At 36.9% G+C, this 24476-nt stretch overlaps 1 protein-coding gene across 1 annotated transcript in view; it reads right to left on the reverse strand.

Annotated features, from left to right (window-relative positions):
- The window catches only part of LOC150097122 (uncharacterized), a 267734-nt gene that overhangs the window by 57339 nt on the left and 185919 nt on the right, over positions 1–24476 (reverse strand). Inside the window, exon 10 of the mRNA XM_090407534.1 lies at positions 15055–15201. Within this exon, the coding sequence (XP_090263660.1) occupies positions 15055–15201 (147 nt within the window). The remainder of the gene's footprint in view (positions 1–15054; positions 15202–24476) is intronic.

Genomic DNA, 24476 nt, shown 5'->3' on the forward strand with positions numbered 1-24476 from the left:
GCCACAGAGTCTCTGTAGGATATTATTACATGTCTTTAGTTTATATGCCAAGTTTGAGAGGTGTTGCCTGAAAGTGAGAGAACGGTCAAGTGTGACTCCCAAGTACTTAGGGAATGTATTATATGGAAGTACAGGGTGTTCGGGATAAATTTGACAGTTTCGTAAGGAAAAAGAAAATCTTCTTTGTATCTATTAAATTTAATGAATTGACAAAAAAACATTACAGGCAGAGTTAATTACAATACTATCAACAAGATTTACTCAAAATAACCACCATTAGCATCGATCACAGCTTCAATTCTGCTTAGGAACCTCGAACAAGCTGATGCTACAGTCTCCCTGGGAAGGGCCGCAAAAACTGTTTTAATTTTATCCATTAACTGGGCTTTTGTATTACTGGAAGTGCGATTGGTGTCTTTTTCAACTGCGCCCCATACAAAATAATCCATGGGGTTAAGGTCTGGGGAGTTTGGAGGCCAAACATTTGGACTGGTGAAGTCGTAGAAATTTTCAGACAACCATTTTTGACTTTTCCCAGAGGTGTGGCAAGGGGCCGAATCCTGCTGCCATACATACGGCCTACCATTGGCTACCCTTGTTATGCTTGGCTTGACTACAGTTAGCAACTCCACGAACAAAGCCCGAATTCCAATGCCAGGGTTCTTCAACACCTGTTCCTGCAGATTTGCGAGGAATTCTGCTGTACGAACGCAATCAGATCGTCTGCTAGGGATCTGTCTTCTTGCTACATCCTCGTAGTCACCATTGCAAGTCTCTAGTTCATGCCTGATTGTTTTTACTGTATTCAGGGAGCATTGGGCAGCAGTCGTAATATCCTTATTTTGATGGCGGGCACGAATCATCATGATACAAGTTATTCTCTTCCATGATTCAGGTGGGTTCCAGCTATCCATCCTTTCTGACATCTTGTATATGAATGAAGAAGGGTCCAAACTTTTAAATGAAGAGAAGTGTGTGTTAATACATGTAACTTACGGAAAAATATAATTAATTATAAATATGTCAAATTTATCCCGAACACCCTGTATAGTGTTGTTCAATTCAATTTTTAGTTTCACGTTTGCCAAGTTATTATTTAGATGAAAACAAGATATTACCATTTTGTTCCTATTTAAACAGTCTCCAGGTTTTAAAATATTCATCCAGAATAGTTAAGTCAGCTTTTAGAATTTTTCTTCTGTATGACTTATGCATTTATGCTGTGTAGTTATTGCTATATTGTCGGCATAACAAAATTTCCTTCATGTAGTGACGGGAAGATCAGATATATATACAGATTGAATAATAACAGAGATAAAACAGATCCCTGTGACAATCCATTATTTAACTTCCTTTCGCTGCTAGTTTTATTACCTATAGTCACTATAAATCTTCTATCTCTTAGCATATTGTTAATAATATGGACTATTGTTTTACATGGGATAATTTTATATAATTTATATAGAAGGCCTTGTCTCCAAATGGTGTCAAAGGCTGTTGACAAATCAATAAATGCTGCTGATGTTTTTAAACCTTTTTGAAAACCAGCTTCTATGTGAGTTACCAAAGAGAGAACCTGGTCACAACACCCACGATTTGGTCTGAAGCCAGCTTGTTCTATTGGGACATTTTTAAAAATGTGGAGCTTATTCTATTATAAATAAGTCTTTCAAAGAGTTTATAACAACAACTGAGGAGAGTAATAAGTCGGTATCTTTCCGGTTTATGATTAGGCTTACCAGGCTTTAAAATTGAAAGTACTTTTGCTTTTTTAAAAATAGTGGGAAGTTTACCAGCTGTAAGAATGTCAGTATAGAACTTTGTTAACCATAATTTTCCATTTCTTTCCAGATTAATCAAAAATTCTGGATGAATGTTATCAAAACCAGGAGCCTTACTAGGCTTTAATTCCTTTAAGGCTGCTTCAACTTCTTGCTGTGTAAAAGGGTGTGCAAAATTTGAAGTTATAGGTGAAGACTTGCTAAATTCTTTTAATTTTCTCCTTATATATCTTGTATGCTTTTTATTGATTGGGATACGTGATATATTAACAATATGTATAGCTAGTTAATCTGGGGTGATTCTTGGTTGTTCTTTAATCAAAGGAGCACTACCACCTAGTTTCCTAAGAAGGCTCCAAGCTTTACGGCTGGAACGAGTAAAGTATATCCCTTCAACTGTATTTACCCATTTTTTCCTTCAGGATATATCCAAGTTTTCTAGGAGTTCGTCTGCTATTTCTGGGTCATTGTTTATCTGATATTCATTATAAAGTAATTCACATTCTTCGCTCCTGTAATTCACATTCATGTATATAGTTATGTCTAATACCTCTAGGAATACTTTTCTTGGCAGCAAGCAGGACTACACCTATAAATCGATGAAAATTACTACTTATTGGAGGTATCCAGCGAATACATTTGTCAAGTTCATTTGCGTATTTATTCCAGTCAGCCTTTTTAAAATTCCAGCATGGGATAGGCTTTGATCTTACAAATGGAATGGAAATGCCAATGTCAATTAATACCAGTCTATGTTGACTATGAGGAAAGTCAGTTAAGACCCTTCTCAGATTTTGCATAGGGTGACCTGAATTATTTTTGCTCACAAGACATAAATCAGGGTTATAGTCTCTTTTCCAGGCCACAGATCTAAAAGTGCCTTTGTCTTTGGCATCAAAGACTAAGTGAAGATTATTTAGTTCGATCCAATCAACAAGTTTTTCGCCACATTCGTTGTTTCGAGCATAATTCCACTGTTCATGGTGACTATTAAAGTCCCCAATATAAATTGCGGGATGTTCAACAATAGGAATAATTTTTTACGGCCAAGGTGATCATCCAGGTGGCTTATAAATATTCGTAATTGTAATATCTTGAACTTTTATCACTACTGTATGTATGTTTTCTACAATATTTTGAGATAGAAGAAAAACTTCTTTAAGACGATTTCGTACATACGTTGCTATTCCATATACTTCATGATAAGTTGCACCAATAGCAGCGTAACCTGGAATGCGACCTCTTTTAAGGAGCTGTTCAGAATCAGCAGCACGTGTTTCCTGGACAGCAATCACATCAACATTATTGGTTCACAATAAATAACGGAAAAAACTCACGTAGAAAGATTATTTATTAGTATAATTTTCGGCTGTGTGTCACAGGCATCTTCAGTAGTACATTAAGCTCAAAATTAAACACTAACTGACAATTCCAAAATGTGCCACCTAAGTAGCTGGTGTAAGATAACTAAAAAGGTCAATAACTTTCCTAAAAAAAAAAAAAAAAAAAAAAAAAAAAAAAAATTAATACAATAAAATTAGCTGATTTGTAAAGTACTATCTCCCATAAAGGGGATAGACGTAAGCCGTCGGATCTGTTTAAGTTAGGAGAATGAAGTAGAGTTTCACATGTTTCTTTATAAAGGCGTTCCATGAGAAACTGACTTTTGTGAAGTTAGGAGAATGAAGTAGAGTTTCACATGTTTCTTTATAAAGGCGTTCCATGAGAAACTGACTTTTGTGAAGAACTCTTCACAAAAGTCAGTTTCTCATGGAACGCCTTTATAAAGAAACATGTGAAACTCTACTTCATTCTCCTAACTTAAACAGATCCGACGGCTTACGTCTATCCCCTTTATGGGAGATAGTACTTTACAAATCAGCTAATCTTTCCTAACTTTTTATTGTATTAATTTTTTTTTTTTTTTTTTTTTTTTTCTAGGAAAGTTATTGACCTTTTTAGTTATCTTACACCAGCTACTTAGGTGGCACTTTTTGGAATTGTCAGTTAGTGTTTAATTTTGAGCTTAATGTACTACTGAAGATGCCTGTGACACACAGGCGAAAATTATACTAATAAATAATCTTTCTACGTGAGTTTTTTCCGTTATTTATTGTGTACTGATATGTCTACTCACGGTTTACCTCTTTTAAAACTTAACATTATTGGTTAACAATAATTTCGATAAATAATCGCATTTGGCTTTGCTAATAGATTCAATATTTAATTGACAAATACATAGTGTAGGACCAATGTTTCTAAATTCTGGTTTCTGCAAGTCACTATATTCAATAAATTCAGTAGATATCATAAAATTGGCCAGGAGATCCTTAGGATGGACTGGCTGCCTATCGCTGTTGCTCATTTAGCACCACCCAGGGGATACGTATAGCTTTAGGATCACTATGGATGCGAGCAACTTTGTCCCAATGTAAAAATTAAATTATGGAATTGCCACTTAAGTTGGAGAAAATTATTATTTTTTATTAGCAGAATTTTCAGCCACATTTTGAGACTGCTCTCAATAGACATATTCTAAAAAAACAATTGAAATTAAAGTGCATGTTATAGTGCATGATTTTAGTTACAGGAGGACAGCTTTCTCTGTAAATTATTAGAAGTAAAATAATAATTAGTAGCAAAATAAATCACTTAGCACAAAAAGGAATATTGTTAAGGATAACTTCTTAAAATCGGAAGTTATCCTTGATTAGAAAAACTACTACTTTAACAGAGGGCTGCCTCTATTTCATGCTGTCTGGGAGCTTTTGATATCTGTTTGTTAAAATTGAATCCAGATTGCAAGCAGTAACACCTAATTACATATAATTACAGTTAGTGTATATAAAGGACGGGAAAAATTTTGCAATGTAATGGCAGGAACAGAAGAACAGATATGGTGAAGAATAAGTGGAAGCAGAAAAGAAACATGCTGGTGGAATGACAGCATTAAAGGAGCTGATAAGACCAAAATAAAGCTTTTCAGAAGTTTATAAAGATTAGATCAAATGACAATATAATTGTTTATAATGAGAAGAGCCATGCAAAAATAAAGTAAAGAAGAAAAGATAATAGCCAGCTTGAATTTACACAAAAGTTGAGAAAAAAGTCTGGAAAAGATAGGCATCACAAGAAAAAAAGAAATAGTTCTGATCAAGAATGTGTATGACAAAGAATATTCCTGTAGTTTAGCAAATTTTCATTTAATTTCCAAGTATGAAAACCACATGTTTCTAAACAGAAACAGATTTTATTAAAATAAACACTATAACCTGAGAGTTTGCTAAGTCATCTGACATACATTATCAGGGGTACAAGACTTGTATAAAAAAAAGGCTAGAAAAAATTAATTACAATAACTGATGTATAAAAACTTCAACAAACTAATACTTATAAAAACTATTGACAAAATGAGTGACAAAAAACCATTGGATTAACTAACATGCAGGTATTCAAACAACTTATGAAACTTGTCAGGTTATACTGTTTATTTTAATAAAATCTATTTCTATTCAGAAAAATGGTTGCTATGCTGCAAATGAAATTAATATATATATATGTTAAATGTGAGAACTGTATGAAGACTAAATTTGGTAATTAGAAGTGGTTTACAGTTAATAATGGTGGTAACATGGTGACAAATAGCAATAAAACTTCCCTGATAGGTTGATGACCAAAAAGGAGAAACAACTATGTTTGCAGGAGATATGGTAATATGAGTACATTCAGAAGAAGAGCTTCAGAAGAAACTGGACAAATGGAATAGTGTGAAATAAAACTATGAGTTACATATTAAATAGTAAGGTTACATATTAATGGAAGTTTAGACTGGGAGAAATCAAGGGCAATGTTTTTTAATGGTGTATGCAGTCTACTTTAGGAAAGTGAAGTCTCACAAGTGTAAGCATTTTATTAACTTAAGTTATTTTTGCTATTTTTTTCTTATATAGCAGAGATATGGAGACTAACAAATAATACAAATATGGAGAGACATAAGTATATAATACAAGCAATAAAAATGAAAGTTTTGAAATCAAAGTTGGCAAAAATGAGGAAAGATAGAATAAGAAACATGGGCATTAGAAATGTTTGGAGAGTAGAAAGTGTTGAAAAAAATAGTTGTGAACTCCCACTCAAAGTGATTTGAACACATACAAGAATGAATTTAGAAAGAAATATTATGATTATTATCGCCAGACCCTCACAGAGTCAGACTCATTGTGGAAGATTCCTCTGTCATACACACAGCACATCATACTGCCTTAAATGCATTCAAACTCTCTGCAGTCACCACACTCTCAAGCAATACCTTCCAATCATTCACCAATCTTCATGCAAAAAACCTACTTTTCACTTCTTCACTCATATCCTCCTTGTACAGTTTCCAGGGATGACCTCTTGTTCCCCCCATCTCCAACCATCCTATAAAAATCTCTTCAATGTTAGTCTTATAACAATCCCTTACCAAATTGTACATCTGTATCATATCATCCCTTCTCCTCTTATCCACCAGACTTTATAAACTGCACCTTCTCAACCTCTCTTCATACTCAACATTCCAGAGACTAGAAACCACATAGTCAATCTACTCTGAACCCTTTCTAATATTATTATTATTATTATTAAACAATAAACAATTATTATTTACAGCATCTCCATGGAGTCTGGAGACTCATTGCAGAGACATAAATCAACCACTATACACACAAATCCTATCATATCTCTCCTTAAATCCATTCACCAACAGGGAACTCACAACCAATTCTGGCAATTCATTCCACTATTTTAAAAAGTACTATCTCCCACAAAATGACATAGACCACTGGATCTGTTTAAGTTAGGCGAGTGAAGTAAAGTTTCACATGTTTCATTATAAAGCTGTTCCATGAGGAACCGACTTTGATACTTAGGTGAAAATTATTATTATTACATGACACCTCCAGGGAGTCCAGACTCATCGAGGGAGGGCACCTACTCTACAACTCTCTGTCTCAACCACTCAATCCACCAACTACAATGAATCACAACTACCATCATCATCTACATGAACACCATCTGCTGCCCATCACCACCACTAGTATTTTCACAGACAATCCATGCCCACGGCACGATTCGAACCCACAGCCTTTTAGCTAGAGAGTGGATATGCTAACCACTCGGCCAACCAGGCTGAGATATACAAATAAAAAAATAACTTATGAGAGTTTATTCTGGTATTATAATTTATTTAAATATAGATAAGACTTAGATTGACAGCATCAGAGGCAATGCCAATTCTGTTGCACATTCACATAGTACACAAGCTGATATGCCATTCAGTCCCACTGCTGTGTTCACATTCATATTTTTTAATATGCTGCACACCTCCTGTTCGTCTACCTCAATTTTGATATGCATCTGTGTAACATTTGTAACATCAGCAACTGTTAAAATTACTACCTGGATGATACATGTTTGCAAAATGATCACTCAGCAACTCAACTATTTCTTTTGATTCAGTCACCTTCCTACCATGAGCATTGCTTAAAGTCATTCTACCATAGTCATTTTTTCTCTTACTTATTACATAAGAAAAAACTCTTTTGGGTTTACTTTGGCCTGTTTGGCTAATTCTCTCTCATAGTCTGATTTGGCTTTCCTTACCATACTAGTAGCCTTCCTTCCTTGCACTGCTCATGATTATGCTGATGACTTTTTTCTTTATATTTCCTCCACAATGTTATCTTTTTTTTTGCAGCTTTTGCTTTATATCACTACTCATCCACTTAATTCCAACTTGATTTATCCTCCTGACCTTGGGTATGCAGTCTGATATGGCTACACTCAAGCAATCTTTGATCACTTGCTATGCACTACTGACATTCTTTCCTTATAGCTTCTTAAGCCATGACATTGTTCCAAGATGATTCCCGAGTCTCTCATAATCACCAACCTTATAACTGAACATAAAACCTTTTTGACAGAGAACTCCACATTTTTGGCAACTTCCCAGAACAAGACCACATGGTTGATCTCACCAACTGGAGGCCAAATGTCTACCTTGGTTAAACATATATTTCTGATGCTATTATCAGATCCAATACCCTTAAATCCTCTTTTCCCCTCTATAGCATGTTGTTTCGTGTAATTATCCCTTAGAAATTGTATAAATCCCATATCCATTTTGCTATGACCCTTTCCTCCATCCAATTGATGTCCCCGTAGTAAGTCTCCCATAATAATTGTTCTGCCTACACTCATTGTTTGTGCTAATCTTCTGATACATGGCATCTTCCTGTAGACCTCCTGGTCTATAGCAGCACCTAACAACGTATTTTGTCCTATTTGCCTTAAAAAGTGATTTAAGAAGCCATGCTGCCCACTATAGAGTATTGCATCCCTATCCACTCACTGTTGTATTTTACCTTTCACCAACCTTTCCAATACTTTAACAACCACTCCCAATATATTGATTGGGCTGTAGTTTGCTACCTCTGTCTTGGAGCCACCTGTATGCAATGGTGGATATAATAGGCAGAACAGTTATTATGGGGACATCAATTGGAGGAAGGAAAGAGGCATAGCAACTGTATAAATCCCACTTCCATCTTGCTATGCCCTTTTCTCCCTCCAATCGATGTTCCCTTAAAGTCTTCCATAATAATTGTTCTGCCTACACTCATTGTGCTAATCTGCTGATACATGGCATCTATATCTTCCTGTGGACCTCCAGGTCTATAACAGCACCCAATAATATATTTTGTTCTATTTGCCTATATCTTAAACCAGACAGCTTCAAATGAATCATCTCCCTCAGACCTAATATCTCCTTTAACTTCTAATTTTGTTGGTTGTAATTCTGCAGCTATCATCAACAATACCCCACCTCCTGTCCTGTTCCTTCTATCCTTCCTAAAAATACAATACTCTTTCCATTCTATCCCTGTAATTATATCATTTTTCAGTCAACCAGGTCTAACTGATGCCTACAATTTTGGACCAAGTTGATTACAATGCCAAAAACTCCTCATCCTTATTCCTGATACTTCTTGCATTCGTGTACATGCATTTCAACGTCCCTTGTGTAATGTCAATACCAACCCATTTAAAGTGGAGCCCTGTGAAATCCCATTTGGCATTGCATAATCATTATTGTACCCATGCTCATTTATCACAAGGGTGGCCAGGCACATGCTAGATTTCATCCTCTGTAATATCTCTAGTTTCCCTGGTGTTGCACTACCACACCCTCACTAAACAACACTTTCTCCAAACATCTAACTCCAAAACCATTCAAATGCAGTCCATCAGGAATATACAAGTCCTTATGTCCATCAAACTGACTCCATAGATCAATAAACTTCACACCATTCCTCCTGCAAAATCTTCTCATTGGCAATCATGGCCCTTCTTCTCAGTTCTATCATATCATACTGAGGCAGCAGACTCACGATCTTTACATCTTTACTTTCTTGTTATTATACATTTTCGACTCTACTAACAACTCTTTCATATCTTCTCTCATTGCATATTTCTCACTTTTCAAATCATTTGTGCCAGCCAATACAATCAACTCATTCGCTCCATTTGTCTGTATACTTACAGCATCACTAACATCCTTTATCTTCACACATGGAAAACATGCTTTCACCACTTCTCATTAAGTACACCTCTTATTACTGAATCCCCATACAACACTATCCCTTCTTCCCCAGTATCTCGCACTTTTATGTTTTTCCCGTTCATTCTTTTTTTCTTTCATGCTTGTTCCTTCCTTACCTGTCACCAATTGTTTCTTCAGTCACTCGAGTTCATGCTTTGTGAAGGAGTCCACATAGGTGTGCAATTTCTTTCTACACTAGCATCTCGTCATCCACATTACTTTCAACTTTCAAACTGTCAGCCATATTTTGTGCACTATCACTCACTGCTTCTGTTACTACATTCTCCACGACACCTTGACAATCTTCTCTTATATCCTTATTATCAGTCACTTCATTCTTTCGTGACTTGCATTTCTTATATTCATTTACAAAACATTTCCGACAAATATTTGCTCTGTTCTCATTCTCATACCACAAACCAGTCACTCTCAGCAATGAATACACCAAACACACAATACATTGAACTAAATCCCACACGTTGATATTGGCCAACATTGATGTCTTGGTCGCCATTTTTCTCATGCGTATTGGTACCATAATGAAAAACAATTCTGAAAATAATATCACTTAATAATGGATGACTAAAACAACAAGACTTACTACACAGTCAAAATAAACAAAATACCACTAAATATATATAACATCATCATCATAATACTAATTACGGATATAAATCATATTGGTCTGTTCCGATCTCATTATCCATCTAATATCCTCTTTTGAGATCTACCCAGCCTTCTCTTTCCAATTGATTTATATTTTATTATTTTATAATTATGCTAACATCTACTAAAAATAATAACTAGATATTTATAATAAGAGCTTGATAATAATAATAATTTGATAATAACTTGATAATAATAATAATAATTATTATTATTATTTTGTAACACCTACAAGGAGTCTGAAGACTCATCGAGGGAGGACACCTATTCTACAACTCGCTGTCTCCACCACTCCATCCATCAATTACATTGAACCCTACCATCATCATCTACATCAATGGTATCTACTGCCCACCACCACTACTAGTATTTTTTTGTCTGTTGGGGCATGGGAATGGGGATGTGAGTTCAATGTTGCAAAATGTAAGGTTTTAAATATAATAAATTTAGTTTAATCCTTTATCCAAGTGTGAGCAAACAAAGTTTGTACCTGAATATCTTCAGGACTGATAAGGAGAGGTACTGCACCACCAAGAGAAGGTGTAAACACCATTAATCTCACCTCTTCCTCCTGTTCACCAGACTCTGCAAATTGCATCTTCTCAATCTTTCCTCATACTCGACATTCCAGAGGTTAGAAATTACCTTAGTCAGTCACTTCTGGACACTTTCCAACATTTCTTCATCCTTCAGAAAACCAGGTGACCAAATCTGGGCACAATAGTCCATGTGTGGCCTAATCAAAGCCTTATACAATGGAACAAGAACCTCCCTACTTCTACAAGTCAGTATCCTCTGCATCATTCCCAGAAGCCTTTGTGTTGTCTTCACAATTTTGGCTATGTGTCCCCTAAATTTCAGATCCTTATCCACTATCAACCCCAGATCTCTTATTTCCTCCACCTCAAACAATATATCCTCACCAAGCATGAATTCTGCATCCCATCTTTGTTTTCCAAACTTTAAAACCTTACTGGAATTTAATTTTGCACTTGGCGAGACTATATAATAAATTTAGTTTAATCCTTTATCCAAGTGTGAGCAAACAAAGTTTGCACCTGAATATATCTTCAGGACTGATAAGGAGAGGTACTGCACCACCAAGAGAAGCTGGTGCAATACCATGACAACTCGTAGCAAAGGTGGACCAAGCTCTCATCTCTCCTTGTCTCTTTGCATGGTGGGAGATACTGAGACAAGGAGAGATGAGAGCTTGGTCTCAGTATCTCCCACCATGCAAAAGGACAAGGAGAGATGAGAGCTTGGTCTCAGTAACTCCCACCATGCAAAGAGACAAGGAGAGATGAGAACTTGGTCCACCTTTGCTACGAGTTGCCATAGTATTGCACCACCTTCTCTTGGTGGTGCAATACCTCTCCTTATCAGTCCTGAAGATATATTCAGGTGCAAACTTTGTTTGCTCACACTTGGATAAAGGATTAAACTAAATTTATTATATAGTCTTGCCAAGCGCAAAATTAACTTCCAGTAAGGTTTTAAAGTTTGGAAAACAAAGATGGGATGCAGAATTCATGCTTGGTGAGGATATATTGTTGGAGGTGGAGAAAATAAGAGATCTGGGGTTGATAGTGGATAAGGATCTGAAATTTAGGGGACACATAGCCAAAATTGTGAAGACAACACAAAGGCTTCTGGGAATGATGCAGAGGATACTGACTTGTAGAAGTAGGGAGGTTCTTGTTCCATTGTATAAGGCTTTGATTAGGCCACACATGGACTATTGTGCCCAGACTTGATCACCTGGTTTTCCGAAGGATGGAGAGATGTTGGAAAGAGTTCAGAGGCGACTGACTAAGGTAGTTTCTAATCTCTGAAATGTCAAGTATGAGGAAAGATTGAGAAGATGCAATTTGCAGAGGCTGGTGAACAGGAGGAAGAGGTGAGATACGATAGAGACCTACAAGTTAGTAAGGGGTTGTTATAGGATCAATGCTGGAGAGGTTCTACAGAAAATAATGGGAGATCAGGGAAGAACCAGAGGTCATCTCTGGAAACTGTATAAAGAGGGTATGAGTAGGGGAGTGAGAAGCAGGTTTTTTTCATTCAGAGTTGTGGATGATTGGAATGCCTTGCCTGAGAGTGTGGTATCTGCAGATTATTATTACCCAAGATCCATGGGTTTTTGGGTAATAATAATAATAAATTGCGTGCGTTGTGAAGGGCCAATCTGTCTATGTACGGGATGAGAAACCTGCGTTTCTAGGAGAAAAACCCTGCTACCTCTATATGAGATCGGCTAACTCACCTTCAATTGAAAAAATCCATATAAAGAATCCTCCCATCACGACGAGAATTGAACTTAGGCCTTTTTCAATCGAATGCACAATGTAATGTTGTTCTTCCTATTGTGCTACAGAAGTGCTTTAACTTGAATATTTTTTGAATAACTTGAATATTTCTTCATGTGAAAATCATGTGACCAAATCTGTACACAGTAGTCCAATATCTGGATTGATAAAGGCCTTATATGGAACCAGAATCTCCTTACTTCTACAAGCCAGTGTCCTCTTACATCATTGCCAGAATTAATTGTGTTGTCCTCTAGATTTAAGATCCCTATCCACCAACACATACAGATCTCTTATTTCTTCCACCTCCTCCAACATATTCCCAACAAGTGTATACTTAATATCTCATATTTGTTTTCCAAATTTAAAAACCTTACACTTTGCAACATTGAACTGGTAACTTGTGATATCTCATCAAGTCCCACAGCCTTATTAACATCAGTTTGCACCACTCACATTCACAAGGATGAAATACCTTGATGAACTGCTCATTTAATATCTTCACTATATCCTCTGCAGCAGTTATTCTTATACCATTTTTCTGCAATCAATGTCATTTTTGCTACTCTTACCAACAGTCACCCTCCTAGCCTGTTCTTTGTACTCCTCATGTAACTGATTATTACCACTCATTTTATGTTACTCATGAGCTTTTCATATTCACCAGCTTTGTAGTTCCGCATATACCCTTTCCTCACAGGAGTCCTCATATGGTTAGAAACCACCCAGGTAATCACTTCATGGTTATCTCATCAACTGGGGAGGAGGGGGGAGATTGACATCTTATTTATAATGGCATCCTTTGATAAGATGATCAAATCCAAGACTCAATCCTCACATTACTCTGTTACATACTGCCTCAGGTAGTTACATACTCCTCAGAAACTCAAGAAATTCATTTTCTTTATTTCTGGTTTGCTATCTTTTCATCCTAATATCTTGTCACTAATAATGATAACCCTTTTCCTATTTGCTTGTAAATTTCATGGTCACTAGCCTCCACATTACCAGGTCTATAGCAACATCCAAGAAAGTATTTCATTCTGTGCACCTTCATCTCACACCATACTGCCTCAAAACCACTGCCACTATTTCTGTTTTGCATGGGCATAACTCCTTTTCTATCATCAACAGCATTTTACTTTCTATTTTTTAACCTTTTCTATCTTCACAAAACACATCCTTCTCTTTCATCTCTATTCCTGTCAGGATGTTATCTTCATCTAACCATGTCTCACTTATTTCAACAATTTTTGGGTGAATGAACCCAATCGATGCAATAATTTCATTCCCCTTGTTTCCAATAATTCCAGCATTCATATACAAACATAACAGTTCATTTCTGAATCTATAACAAGTTTCACTGATACTACTTATAAGATGTAACTTCTTCATGCCTTGCTCAACCATCCTTCTCTCTCTCTCATTACCCATCTTCAGAATCCTCTTCCCAACTGTTCCCCTTATATCCCAGGCCATCCTATTCCTTTCCTGTCTACTTACACATTCACTTCCTCTTTGAGCATCAACCTTTTTCATGCTGTATTCCCCTCCACTCTGAGTCGCCCTAGTTTCCCTTTCTGTCTTGCACATTCATTCTCTTCTCTCTTACTTTTCGTTCTTCCACATTGCTTCTTTCTTGCTTAGATCTATTCTCTATACTCATTACTCTCCTTTCCAGTAGCAGCAGAAGGCTGTACAGATAACTCACATAAAACCATTCAAATGCAGTCCATCAGTCTTATACAGTTCAATTCTTCTTCAAACTCATCCTGCACAATGACAAACTGCAGTCATTTGTTTTCACATATCTCTGCTAACATATCATTCATAATGTTGATATGTTATTCTCATTACTCTCACCTCAACTCATCACTCTCATACCAATATCAAGCAGTAGAATTCTTCCCTTCTCCCCAAACTGTTTTTTTTTTTGTTTTAAATATATGATGTTATATGTCATTCAATCATTTTAAATTTTGTTATTTTATTGCTTTTCAAAAATTACTTAAATTTTAGTTTTAGCTTTAATTGCAATTTCATTTTATTTAGTAACCACTCATATAGTAGCATTCCAGCATGTGACTCAGCTCTATAAATAGGATTAACGTTCTTCATTCTAGCTTCATATTGGAATTTGCTGATGCACTTATGATGGCCTGTTAATTTTTATCCAAAATATTTGCAATAACAAAAATCATTATTCGTTATTCTGGTGAGTATGTGTCTAATAATCACTGACAGTCTTTATCCTCTAGATGTTAAGTAAGATGCAGTGAACAAGCAAGTAAAAAGTAGATTGTGTGCACTCACGAATGTGTATAATAAACAAATAAGCATTGGTAAAGTGGGTGGTAAGTATAATTCTGAATGATTTTAAGAAGTATGAAGGACACAGTGACATCTAGAATGTGCTTTTTTAAGTTGAATTTTAGAGCTTCATATAAGATGCAAAATTACTAGTCGACTATTCTCTTATCTCATCTGAGTTACATAAGAGAATAGTTACATACTTCACAAACAACTATTTCCTGTTGATATTTCAGTAAGCAGTTTGTTCATCAATCTATCTTCTGTTCAGTCAGTGCACTCTGGAAAGCTTGCCTGACCCTCTCCTTTTGCATAAATATGAAAAAACTTAGAAACACATACTTACTAAGGGTAGAGGGCCTGGGAAGAGTAGCTGATAGATTTCTTGCCATGTCTACATTTTGTCCAACTGTATCAGGTGGTAAACTTGGACGACGACCACTGTTAATATCCTGAATTCGTTTAATTGCTAACATTATTTTCTTTTGGTGACCTAAATGAAACAAGTCTAGTTTGATTAATGCAAGCACTTAAATTATTCAATCCATTGTCATAAAATATAACATTACCATAACACAAGATATATGTGAAGAAGAATAAGCAGAAACTTATAAGAAATATATAAAGTAAACATAGTATCTGTACTTAAAACTTCCAATTCACCCACTGCATATTAGGCTCAATGGCCTGTCACGGACAAGTAACTTGGTCTTTTTGAAACTTATCTACATAGCATATTACGGCTGTCAATTTTGTGGGTTCTGCAGTTCAGTTTGTCTGTTTTGCTAGATCAAACACCTGAGTTTCTGGGAGGTCTTCCACCTCCATATGAGACCTGTTAACTTACCTTCAACTGAAAAGAGAAAAATATCTGGTTATTAAAGTAAAATTCTTGTTACTGTTATGGAAAAGATATTGCTGGGGGGGAAAAGTACATTAAATAGAAAGAAAAAGATGTATATATTATCTTTTCCATGTATCATTTTATTATTATTATTCCCATAGGGTGAAATTATTATTTAAATGAAAAAAAAAAGTTTATTATTATTATTATTATTTAAATTAAGGGGATATTAAATCCCACATTGTTTTAAAACCGAATAAGAAACTCAAAGATTGGAATCAGAGAGTTTCATGCCAAATATAGTAAACTATAAAAGTATCGGCGATTACTAGCGTGAGCTAATGCAAGTGATCCTAGTACGTAGTACAATACTGGGCAACTCGCAGCAAAGGTGGTAAAGTTCTGATCGCTATTCTTAGGTATTTTCTATAATGTAAAAACATATTTCCTAGGAAATGTATGCTGTTATTACATTACGGTGGGAGGTCACTACCCAGACCGGTTTCAGCCTTTTTTTGAGGCTTCATCAGTGAGTAGCTAGACCAAATTAATACCAAAGGGTATGGCGAAAAGAACTTATATACTCTGCTATACGAGTTGTCAAACAGGTGCATCCATTAAGTTACTTAAATATAAAGAGCCAATAGGCTTCATTTCGGCGATATAAACATTATTTAAATTAAGGGTATATTAAATCCTACATTGTTTTAAAACCGAATAAGAAACTCAAAGATTGGAATCAGAGAGTTTCATGTCGAATATAGTAAACTATAAAAGTATCGGCGATTACTAGCATGAGCTAATGCAAGTGATCCTAGTACGTAGTACAATACCAGGCAGTGAGTAGCTAGACCAAATTAATACCAAAGGGAATAGCAGAGTATATAAGTTCTTTTCGCTATACCCGTTGGTATTAATTTGGTCTAGCTACTCACTGATGAAGCCTCAAAAAAGGCTGAAACCGGTCTGGGTAGTGACCTCCCACCATAATGTAATAACAGCATACATTTCCTAGGAAATGTGTTTTTCCATTAAGGAAAATACCTAAGAATAGCAATCAGAACTTTACCACCTTTGCTGCGAGTTGCCCGGTATTGTACTGCATACTAGGATCACTTGCATTAGCTCACGCTAGTAATCACCAATACTTTTATAGTTTACTATATTCGGCATGAAACTCCCTGATTCCAATCTTTGAGTTTCTTATTTGGTTTTAAAACAATGTGGGATTTAATATCCCCTTAATTTAAATAATGTTTATATTGCCGAAATGAAGCCTACTGGCTCTTTATATTTAAGTATTATTATTATTTTGAATATTTTGTAACCTCCATGAAGTCAACAGATTCATTGTGGGAGGCCCACTCAACCAAAACATGCGTATCATAATGAGTTGTAAATATAATGTAAATAACTTTTAAGTTATTTACACTACTTACACTCATAACGCGTTCAGGCAGAGACAATGCATTCCACTCAACAATTCTCCACATAAAAAATCTACTCCTCACACCATTCTTCACCACATCTTTATACAACTTCCAGGGATGATCTCTCATTCTTCCCATCTAACATCCACTTCTTCTTCTTCTTCTGCAGCTTGTCTCACTTAAGTGGGATCGTTGTTTTTGATAAATCTCCTCCACATCCTCCTGTCTTAAGCTGTAACCATATCCAAGTTCTTCATCCTCGAGTCCTCCTCCTTCACCAGCTCCCTCCATCTCTTCTTTGGCCATCCGTGCTTCCTCCTCCCCTGCACATCCATCTGCATGACCTTTCTTACCACATATTCCTCCTCCCTCCTCATCACATGAGCAAATCATCTCAACCTTGCCTCCTGTATCTTCGCTCCTAAGTTCGTAACTTTCACCATTCCCCTCACATAGTCATTTCTCAGACGATCCTTTCTGATCATACCACATCCACCTAAGCATTCTCATCTCCGCTGCCTCCATCCTGCTGATGTGATTTTCCCTCAGGGCTACAGTTTCCATAGCATATGTCATAGCTGGTCTCACTACTGTCCTATAGATTTTGCCTTTTAGATTGATTGATTGATTGGCACCCTCTTATCACATTGCACTCCAGCCATCTCTCTCTCTCTCCAGTTCCTCCATTCCACTTCCTTCTCGGCCTCTTCATCCTCTTCCACTGTTGAACCTAAGTATCTAAAGTTCCTAACCTTCCTGATGACATTTCCTTCCAGCTCCAGATTTGTCTCCTAGCTGCCATCCACTTTGCAACACACATATACTCTGTCTTACTTTCACCTCTCACATCTTATCTCACCTCCTCCATCACCACACCTCCATCACAATATTAAACAGGAATGGACTTAATGCTGACCCTTCATGTAAGCCATCTGTCATTTGAAAACTTTCTGTCTGTCCCGAGCAGGTTTGAATTCTTGTCTTCGCATTTCTGTACATCTCCTGCACCAACCTGACATATTTCTCCATTACCTTCTTCTCCCTCAGACACCTCCAGACTTCTTGCCTTGGCACTCTATCATACGCTTTCTCCAGATCGATAAACACCAGATGTAGCTCTCATTGTTTCTCTCAAAACTTTTCCATCATCTGCCATAACCCAAAGATGGCATCTGTCATTGATTGACCAGGCATAAGCCAAATTGCTCCTTTGCAATCTTCCATAAAGAACCCTTTCTAGGATTTTCATTGTGTGTGTGGGACATCAACTTTATTCCTCTGTCATTCTTACAGTCTTGTGCATCCCCTTTGCCCTTGTAGAAGGCACAAGAGTACTTTCCCTACATTCGTCGGGTATATTTTTCTGTTGGCAAACTTTCATGAACAGGTCTCACAGCAGGTCAATTCCCTCTTCCCCCAGTGCCTTCCATGCCTCCACTGGGATCCTGGCAGGACCCACCAATTTTCCATTCTTCATTCTCTTCATGGCCTCTTTCACTTCCACTCTACTGATGTTCTGCACCATCCCCTCATAAGGCTGCCCATCTTTCTCTGTGAGTCCTCGCATTTTCTTCATTCAAAAGTCCTTCAAAGTATATTCTCCATCTGTTTCTTATATCTACATTCCTCCAGAGTCTTTGATCTGCCTCACATGAAGTCCTTTGATGCCTTATTTCTACATTTTGCTAATCGATAAATTTTTCCCTATCCTTTCTTTGTTTCTAATTGATCATAAAGATCTTAATATGACATATCCTTCACCTGCACCACAACTCTCTCGGCTTCTTGCTTTCTCTCTGTATGCCTCTCTGTTCTCTTCCACTCTTGACCCATCCCACTTCTGCTTTGCCTTCCTCTTAGCCATCACTGCTTCTTGTACATTATTATTCCACCACCAACCCTCCTTCTGCTCTCTAATCTTTTCAGATGTTTCACCAAGCACCTCGATTGCACAGCTCAGAATTGCTTTTGAATTATATCTCCACCAATCTTGTAATTTTTTCTGTATTAATCTGATAGAATCCCTTAACTAACTTGAAGGTCTCTGTCATATTTCATCATTTCCTCCGATCATCCAACCTCTTCATAACCAACACTCCAGCATCCTGATATCACTTTGGTTATTTGTCTTTGGACTCCCTCTCTAGTGTTTCCACATCACAATGAAAACTAGGTAACCAAATCTGAACACAATCGTCCATATGTGGTCTGACCAATGTCTTATATAGATGCCCCATCACCTACCTCCTTATCCCTTACATGTCAATGTACTTTTTATCACAGCAGCAATACTATGTGCCGTCTTTGTAACACATGCAATGTGCCCTCGGAACTTCAGTCCACTGTCCACCATCACTCCAAGATCCTGAATCTCATCCACTTCCTGAAGTACAGTTCCACCAATACAGTATGTAGCCTTATATCTCTGTATCCCAAAGTGTAACACATTGCATTTATTAACATTAAAACTACAGCCCCACTCATTTGTCCAAGCTAAAAGTCTATTCAAATCTTCCTGTAGAGAATTAACTAACATCAGCACCGCCCCTGATAGTTCTACCTAACTGCATCATCAGTAAACATTTGAAGATCCCCAGTCAACCCACATGTAATGTCATTAACAAACAAGTTAAAACATTAGGGGCCCAAGAACAGAACCCTGAGGCACACCACTAGTCACCTTCCTTTTCTGAGACACAGCTCCATTGTACACATGCTGGTATTGTTCCGAGAGCCAATCTCCGATCCATCTAATCAATATACTATCTATTCCTATCTTCTACAGCTTGTGTAACAACTTATCATGTGCTACTCTATCAAATGCTTTTGCAAAGTCCAAGAATATCACTGTATATGATTCTCCTTTATCCAACACATTTGTCAACAAATGTGTTGGATAAGGGAGAAACATTTGCTTATGTTTCATTTATCATGAAACATAAGCAAATTGCTAAAACAAGACCTGACCCTCAAAACCCATGCTGACCATCATAGAGAATCTTGTGTCAATGAATCCAATCCTGTATTCTATTTCTAAGCAATTTTTCCAACACTTTGATCACAACAAATATAGTATGAGAGAAGATATAAAAGGTCTGTTGGAAGAAGTGAGAAAGAAATGTGAGAGAGTAAAAATTGTTGGATTACAACCCAGATATGACAGTACTGAGTTAAGGAGGAAGGCAATGATAGCAAATGATTTCACACATAGCTGTGTAGAAGATATGGATGCAAGTTTTTAGATGTGTGGGGTGTGTTTGATGGCAGAAAAGACTTATAAGAATGGCCTGCACTTGAATTCATTTGGCATCAGAAGCCTGGAGAAATTACTTCCTTTTATGAGAGCTAATGCAGATTCAGGGAAACTAGATCACCAAGGGAGGAATGAGAAAAATGTGTGTGAAAGTTCAGCTATGGTATGCAAACATGATAAAGATATAAATGTCTTCAAACATGGTTATGTAAGTGGTGAAGGGGTGGAAAAATATGCTTTAGGTTCAGACATTTTAAGTATGTCTGGGGGAGGGAAAAAAGAAAATTCTAGAACAAGACCAAATAGATTGCATAACTAATTATAAGAATGGGCTAGGTGGTAATTTATTATGTCTATATACAAATGCCAGGAGCATTAGAAACAAAGGGGTTGAGTTCGTTGCTTTATTGAATATGATGTGGCCTAAGATTGCTGACATTAATGAAACCTGGCTATCATAATCAGATATGGTAAGTGGGATTGAGTGTAATGGGTATACTGTTTTTAGGAATGACAGAATAGATCGGAGAGGAGGAGTGCTACTAATGATATCAGATGACTTAAATCCAGTTAGGGTAGTTTCAAACTATGCTTCTGGAGAGGTATTATTTTGCCTTCTTTCTACTCCTTAGGAACCTTCTGCACTGCAAGACTTTCATTAAATAACTAGGACAAGGGCATGGCTAACTCTTTTGCACATTTTTTAAAAATACATAGTGATATATAATTCACCATGTTAGATGTTAACATTCCCATATTAACATCTAACCCAAGCAACACTTGGTACACCTCTGATTCTTTCACCTTTAATTCTCCTAATTCTTGCCTCCCTTCTACATGTTGCACAGCATCATTCACACCACTATGATACACCGATGAAGTATTCATTAAATAATTCCACTATATTATTTGCTATGGTTACTCTACTACCATAGCTATTCACCAGCATCAACCTGCCATAATTATTTTCCCTATAATCACTTCCTGCCATAATTATTTTCCCTCTTGCTTGCCACAGCAGAAAAATTCCCTTAGATTAGCTTGCTTTGACCTGACTGGCCAATCTCCTCTCATATTCTACTTTTTCTTTTTTAATCAGGCTTGTCACATTTCTGGCCTGCACTTTATATTCTTCATGTGTCAGTTCACTGCAAATTGTCTTGTACTTCCTCCATCAACTTCTTTTGTAACACTGCCTGCTTGATTTCGCCATTCATCCATCTCACTCCTACTCTATTTATTCGCTTAACTCTTGGTATGCAGTTATGCATTGCTTGTGTTAGATAATGCCTTATAATTTCCCATGCACTCTCAACATATTTTCTACCCAATTCATCAACCCAAGGTATTGATGCCAGTTGACTACAGAGCTTCTGATAATCACCCTTATAGTTCCACATATAAACCTTCTTAATAACTACTTGCTCCTGTTTGACTACCTTCTAAACCAATACCTCACGATCACTTTCAGCAACAGGTGGCAGTATTGATACCTCATTCACAACCACATCCCGTGAGGATATCACCAAATCTAACACTGATAAATCCCATGTCGCTTCCATCACATGCTGCTTTAGATAGTTATCCCATAGAAACTAAACAAACACTCTCCTTGTTACTATGTCTTCTTTCCAATCCACGTTCCTATAATTAAAATCTCCCATTATGATCATCTTCCCTTTACTTGCCCAACTAATTTGTCTAAACATTTCATAATCAATACTCTCTACATTCCCTGTTCTCTAACAGCATCGTATTAGATATACTATATTCTACTACTGATCTCAACTTCACACCAAACAGTTTCAAAATCTTCACATGTACTACTGTTTTCCACTTCGACTCTTGAAGGACACAATTCCTCTGCTACTATTAACAATCCCCCCCCCCTCCTCTCTTGATCTTCCTATCCTTTCAGAAAATTCTATATCCTACCATTTCAAGTCCTGACAGTATAGAATCCTCAGTCAACTGAGTTTCACTTATGCTAATTTTCTTTGGGCATACTGATTCAATCAATTCTACAAACTCAGCCCCTTTATTTCTGATGCACCGTACATTAATATATAAGTATAACAATTCTCCACTCTTTTAGGCCATCCCATCAACACAATCACTCTGTACTCTCTCTGCTATAGTGCATTTCTCTCTTTGTTCTGACCATCCCCATTTCCCCAATCCTGACTCTGATTTTCATTTATATTTTTATCATCCCCACCATTTTGCACTGCATCAGTTTGCTCTGCTATAATCACTTCTTCACCTTTCTATCCATCCTTCCACAACCTGCTTCACCTCTCTCTGACTCTTAGTTGTACTAATTTCATGTGGACCCTGTGCACTGTTATTAAACAACAACTGCTGCAAATGGCCAATACTAAACGCATTCAAATGCATTGAATCAACTTTGAACTATTCTAAGAACTTTTCTTTGAACCTTCCCTTCGAATTCACTCCATACATTCACAAACTGAACACTCTCTGCCTGACATAATTCAACCATTTTGTCATTCAATATCATTGCTCTCCTGCTCAGTTCACTATAGTCATATCTGAGCAACTAACCACTTTCCCAATGACACTATTATTCTTCACTTCTTGCAACAACTTCTTCAAATCCCTTTCCACATTCTTTGTCTTACTATGGCGCTAGTGAGCCAAGCGCTGTGGACTTGTCTAAGAAGAGCTCCTAATTGAGATAAGTTATTCTAGGGATAATTAAGTATATATGGGTAATTGTTTGAGTAAGAGCGGCTGTAAACATTGTGCACTACCAGTATTATTAGTGTGGGGGATTTTTCTTGCCTAAACTTAATTACAAATCGTTATTATTAGACCTAGTAACCTGCAGGGAAAAGAAAAAAATGGCGGTGGCATTGTCATTCCATGATTTTAATTTAGATTTCAGTCGTTTCGTTAAGTGTGAGGTCTGTTATATGTATTCTTTCAATTACATAAATGATTTGTGGATGTTTAGTGCAGTTGGGAGAAGAGTGTGTGCGAAGTGTGACCTAAACGAGGAACTGATGAATGCAAATATGAAATTGATGACAGAAAGTGTTAGTAACGAGAATGTCACAGGGAACATGAGTGCACGTTTGAAAGAGAAGGATGGTGAGAAAAAAGAGGCGAAAAAATGTTAAAAAATCAGTAAAAAAAGAAAAAGAGCGATTTGAAAATGGTAATGGATGTTAAAAGGGATGAAAGTGAGGCGAGAGTGGCGGAAGGAAATAAAATTGAGAGAACGAATGAAACTAGAAATGGCATGATGCAGAAATCAAGAGTGAAAAAAATCGAAAGGATGAATGATAGTGAAAAAAGAATGAATGACGGCAAAAGTTGGACGCATGTTGGATTGAAAGTACGGAAACAAAGAAAGATGAATGACAGTGAAAGTGAGAAGAATGACAGCGAAAGTTGGACGTATGTTGGACCGAAAGTACGGAATAAAGAAGGATGAATAAGAGTGAAAGTGAGAAGAGAGAGTCGAGAGTTAGAAAGTTAGAAAAATTGAATGATAGAGGGAATGTGTCGCGAGATTCAGAAGTTGAATTGGATTGGATGAGGCAAGATATGAAATGGATGCAGAATGAAATTAAGAGAATTCAGGTCAAAACTATTAAAATAAATCATGATTGCATGAAAGAGTTAAAAGAATAATGAGCAAGTGGCATTGCATGGTGACTCCATTATTAAAGGTGTGCGAGAGGATGGAATGCACAAGGTATATTTTCCAGGCGGTAAAATGAGTAGAGTGAATGAGGCATTGGATATGAGGCGGGAGCGAGCAAAAGAGTTAATAGTATTAATTGGTACAAATGATTTGAGAGGGGACAAAGAGCGTGTCAGAATGTATAGCAGGAGGCTGCTTGGAAGGATAAAAGAGAATAGTTGACAGGAAGGGTAGTCAGTGTGTTGCCTAGGTATGACTGTGGTGAAATGAGGCACAGAGCAAGGATTATGAATGATATGCTGGCTGAAATGTGTGAGGAGATGGGAATACAGTTTGTTAATGTGTGGAATGAGTTTGAGGGACGAAGTGAGCTGTATGGGAGCGATGGACTGCATTTGAGTGGTTATGGTGTGAGTTGCTTGAAGAGACTGCTGCTGGAAGGTAGAGAAGTGAATAGAGAGAATGAATCAGATCAAGAGGGGAGTGATGTGGAAGAGCAGGAGAGATTGAAGAAGTGGATATGAATGGGGAAGTGAGTAGTATGAGTATAGAAAATGAGAAATTCGTG

This window comes from Typopeltis vanoorti, chromosome 17 (assembly GCF_054136105.1).
Source record: "Typopeltis vanoorti isolate ZY-2024b chromosome 17, IOZ_Tvanoo_1.0, whole genome shotgun sequence".
Classification (NCBI taxonomy): Eukaryota; Metazoa; Arthropoda; class Arachnida; order Uropygi; family Thelyphonidae; genus Typopeltis; species Typopeltis vanoorti.